Source organism: Poromitra crassiceps, assembly GCF_964638095.1.
Source record: "Poromitra crassiceps genome assembly, chromosome: 2".
Taxonomy (NCBI): Eukaryota; Metazoa; Chordata; class Actinopteri; order Beryciformes; family Melamphaidae; genus Poromitra; species Poromitra crassiceps.
The window spans coordinates 73,112,368-73,117,367 of NC_139624.1; the positions used below are offsets into that span (position 1 = coordinate 73,112,368).

General features: G+C 51.8%; 1 protein-coding gene across 1 annotated transcript in view; it reads left to right on the top strand.

The window, feature by feature from the left end:
* Positions 1-3,476: 3,476 nt before the first annotated feature.
* The window catches only part of LOC310789185 (cysteine-rich secretory protein LCCL domain-containing 1-like), a 28,009-nt gene continuing 26,485 nt past the window's right edge, over positions 3,477-5,000 (top strand). The window contains exons 1-2 of the mRNA XM_083650772.1: positions 3,477-3,704; positions 4,517-4,915. Coding sequence (XP_083506898.1) covers positions 4,655-4,915 — 261 coding nt within the window. The 5' untranslated portion in view covers positions 3,477-3,704; positions 4,517-4,654. The remainder of the gene's footprint in view (positions 3,705-4,516; positions 4,916-5,000) is intronic.

Here is a 5,000-nt window from a genome sequence, read left to right on the forward strand (position 1 = left end):
GAGAGCACTTTGCTGCCTGCCTGCCTGCCTGGCCCCAGAGAGGGAAGCAGATTTGATTCACTGTTATACTCAATTAATCTGAAAGAAGTCTCAACCCAGGTCAATATTCCAAAAGGTAAACAACAGGCACACAGCACAGCAGCCTATTGGAAGATGTTAATTTGCGTCAGCATGAATAGCAGAATTCAGAATTACAGTAACAGAAGGAATCTCTACAAGAATAACAGAATAACCTCTAGTCCTTGTAGGAATATTATATAGGACATTAAAAAGGGTAACACTTTACAATAAGGACACATTCACTCACTCAATTAATTAACAGTTAGGCTGTCAGAGGGTCTAGTAATGATACACTAACTGATGTTCATTAGGGTTAGTTAATGGGTTAGTTAATTAACTAATGGGTTAGTTAATTAACCAATGGGTTAGTTCATTAACTAAGTGGTTTGTTAATTAACTAAGTGGTTAATGCATCCTTATTGTAAAGTGTTACAAAAAAAGGTAGGCTGCAATGTCACATTATATTATTGTATTATATATAATACTGTAATGAATCATCAATTCGCCCAAGGAACCGGAGACTTGGAGTTGGTACAAGGCTTTTTATTCACAGGCTCATTCAGCTCCTAGCAGCTAGCTTCCCTGCTAGCTCTACACACGTTAACCGCTCTAGCTCCCTCGCATAGCTAGACTGACTTCCGCCCCGGCCGCTGGTCACATATACCCCCTTCCCCCCAGGAACACACCCACACACATTAGTTCCTAGCTAACACGGAAACACCACAATACCCGTAATTACCTGGATCGCTACATATCCCCCACTCAACTTTAATGTCGCGCCCACGCGACACACATATCCCCCCTGTACCAAAACACACCAACACTAACATTTTTTGCATTCCCCCAAATAGTCTCTTATTATTTCACCACTTCTTAATTTTCGTTCCACCACCACCATTTGCATTTCTTTCCATTCCTTTCCTCTTTTCCCATTCCTTTAAATTCAACCCACATTTCAATTCTCTTTTTTACACACATTTCAATTCAACACCACCCCCACATCTCAATTCAACAATAACCCCAACATCTTTTTTACACCCACTTCAATTCACCAATAACCCTAACATTTACATCATTTCCTTTCTTCTTTTTCACCTCCCATTCTCCCTCTGTGCCCCACAGTCCTCGCACGCACCGCAGTATCTCCGCACATCCTCCTTGTGTTTGCCCCAGTAGAAATGTCTACGGATGCGGCTGAGTGTCTCTTCAGGCCCAAAATGACTGGATCCAGGGCCCACGTGGGCCGCCCTCAGTGTCAATTCTCGCAGGCAACTAGGCACAAGCCACTGGAACCCCGCGCTTCCGTGCCCCTTTCTCTCCAAAATCCCCCCATCCAGACGCAGGTCCGAAAACATGTTCCACAGTCCCTTCGTGGCACCGGAACATGTGTGAATCTCCTCCACAGGGGGCCGGCGTCCGTTCGCCACCCACCCGTACACCGGACCGATATCCGCGTCCTCCGCCTGTCGGCAGTCCCACTCATACACGTCGACATCCCAGATGACCCTGTCGTCGTCGTCCAGGACCACCTCTTGCACTCGCTCGTTCTCCCGTCCCGCTCCCCCAGGGGGCGGCGTTTTGAGGCCAGCAGGGCGAACACCACCGGCGTTGATTTGCACCTCGGCTTTCTGCGCAGCAACCGTGGGGTGTGTGTAGCGGCTTGGTTGGGCCGGCTCCTCCGGCGTTGACCCCTCTCGCTCACCCGGGGACACGAGCGTCGCTCCCCCGCCTGTAACAGCCCTGCAGATGATGTCGCCCTCTTCCGGCTGGTATACAGAGCAGCTAGGCTTCTCCGGCGTTAGCAACACCCGTCCATCTGGACACGCAGTCCACACTCTCCTGACCTGAATGACCGGCTCTGCACTGCTCCGCTGCTCCGCTGCTTGTTGCTCAGGCTGCTCCACTGCTCCGCTGCTCCGCTGTTCCTCTGCCTGTTGCTCCGGCTGCTCCCCCGGCTGTGTGTCTCTTCCAGCGTTCACACTCTCAGTGCAGTCTCTGGCTAAGTGCTCAGGCGAACGGCACGTCCAACAAAGTCTCACCTGTCCGCCGCCTGCACGTCTCTCCTCTCCCGCTGTCTTCCAGTCCTCGACAGCTTCTTGACACTCTCTGGCTATGTGTCCCAATGCACCGCATGCCCAGCAGGCTCCCTGCTGTCCCCAGTACCTTTGCTCCGCATACCCGGTCCGTCTCCCGGGACCGCTTCGGCACCACCTCACCACGTGGCCCGGTTCTCCGCAGGTCCAACACAGTCTCTTTTGTGGCTCCTCCGGCCGTTCTTCACACTGCGCTCCCTCTGTGCTCAACTCGTCCACACGCCGCCCGACTTCCCGCAGCGCCCGCCACAGCTCCACTGCCCAGGCAGGAATCGCCTCCGCCAGCCATCTGACCTCTCTCAACAAACGGGCTTCCATGCCCGCCAGCACCGAGCTGATCCCCGTCGTCAGCTCCTCTTTTCTCCCGTTCCCCAATGGCCATTCTTCACCGCGCACCATCACACGTGGCACCCTTAGCAGCTAGCACACGCAGCTAGCCTGCTACCGCTAGGACTGGAGCCCAAAAGCCGCACCACACACCGTCTCTTTTGTCGTTCCTCCTCCACTATCTCCCCTCTAGGCCGACTCAGAGGCGTTACCGCTTCACTTGCTGACACCAGTGTAATGAATCGTCAATTCGCCCAAGGAACCGGAGACTTGGAGTTGGTACAAGGCTTTTTATTCACAGGCTCATTCAGCTCCTAGCAGCTAGCTTCCCTGCTAGCTCTACACACGTTAACCGCTCTAGCTCCCTCGCATAGCTAGACTGACTTCCGCCCGGCCGCTGGTCACATATACCCCCTTCCCCCCAGGAACACACCCACACACATTAGTTCCTAGCTAACACGGAAACACCACAATACCCGTAATTACCTGGATCGCTACAATACAATAATATATTATATTATTGCTTATATTATAAGCTGCTGCAGTCATACTACAATCCCTATAGGAATGTTATAGAAATATGGCACCAATGGAGATGGAAAATAGCACAAAGTGCAATAATGTGTAGGCTGTCACTCACTATTGAGTAGCCTACTGCGACACACGTCCCTCCCTGGCCTATGTAGAATATCATAGGACTTTCCCGTTTGTTTTCGCCAGGGACTAGACACGCGCAGTCCCTCTGCAGTGACATAAGGTCTCACTGAGCAGCACAATGTTTGGGAGAAAGTTGGATTGTGCTTATGTTATTATGTACACGCACGCACGTTCCCGGTACGCGCACAGAGACCTTGACATGAACGGGGTGGGTTTCCAAACTTTGTGGAGAGGCGTGGCTAGGGGCGTCCCTCCAGAGCGCAGCCAAGTTGAGGATAAAATGTGGATAAGGGATGCTCATGCTTTAGCGGCTTTGGTGCAAGAATCCCGAGAGAAGAGAGAAGCCATCTCCATCTGAGGACGGACGGAGTGGAGCGACGCGCGCATGGTCCCTCTATCTTTGACTGTTGTTCATTATATGGCAGCCAACGCGTCAACGGCCGTTCACCTGCAGCTCTTCCAATTCCTCTGAAGGTGGACTTTTTACATGCTGCAGCAGTTTAAAGACTCAGCCCGACCTGTGTCAGGATCTCCACAAGCTTTGGGCTCCATTCCAACTGACTAAAGGTAACTTTTCCTCCACAGTCGACAAATAGTCACTCCATTACTATTTCAACGTGCATTACTGTGTCCACATTTTCAATTAGCTGTTGGCTCATTTATACACCACCAGGCACCAGCCTCTCTCTCTGTCAATATTGCAGCATGTATAGCTAATTAGAAAAGTTCAACCGGTCCTCCTCAAGGTGCATGTGCAGGATACTCACTGACACTGACTTGCGCTATATTGTGAATGCAGTAGTAGGCTATATATGATATTCAGTGCACAGGAGAGATGCTGTCCACAATGATGTACAACTGAATTACTTGATTTGTTGTGCAATTGAATAACTTTTCAACAACTCCCCAATCCCCCTGCCCCCCCCCCCCCTCCTGTGTGTGTGTGTGTGTGTGTGTGTGTGTGTGTGTGTGTGTGTGTGTGTGTGTGTGTGTGTGTGTGTGTGTGTGTGTGTGTGTGTGTGTCTCCCTCTCTCATCCCTCCTCTCCGTCTGTTTTTTTTCTTTTTTTTTGCATCTTAGAAAAGAAATTGTGGTAGAAAGTTCAAGGAATGTATCAACACAAGTAGTGGGTTCTTTCATTCAGACTACAACTAGTTCTCCTTAGCCCTGCCAGCTTACCCTTAGTGAACCCCATGAGGTTACCCGTGGCACTGCCCCAAACCAGTAGTGTCTGCGAGCCAATAGCCCTGCGGTCCAGCACACTGTCCTCACCAAGTTCAATATTGACCCAAGTTATTCAGCAAATTTGATACAGAACACCAAACCCGAGCCCGGGCCAACAATCCTGTTTTGCTCTCCCTACTCCACTTCCTTTGCCAGCTCACATTGTTCGAAGAGAAGATCAGGACCGTCTCCTCTCTGCGCTGGCACGCACCTCATCCCTGTCGCCCGCTGCATCTCGTCCCCGTCGCGTCTCCGCCTCCGTCCCCAGCTCGCCGCCCGCCACTCATCAGGACGATGCGCCTGTCCCCGGACTGGCTGTCGAGGGGCGTGTCACTGCTCCTGCTGCTCCAGAACGCCGCCGCCATGGCCATGCTTCCAAACGCCACGGGCTGGGAGCAGCTTCTGGACAAGTACCTGGATGAGGAGGGGGACTGGTGGGAGGCCAAGCAGAGGGGGAAGAGGGCCATCACCGACAGCGACGCTCAGCTCATCCTGGACCTTCACAACAAGCTCCGAGGCCAGGTGTATCCTCCGGCTTCCAACATGGAGTACATGGTAAGGGTTCTGTGCTGTCTCTGTGCGTGTGTGTGTCAGCAGGGTTTTACCATTGCTGTGATGTCAGGTGATTGATGAGAAGAAG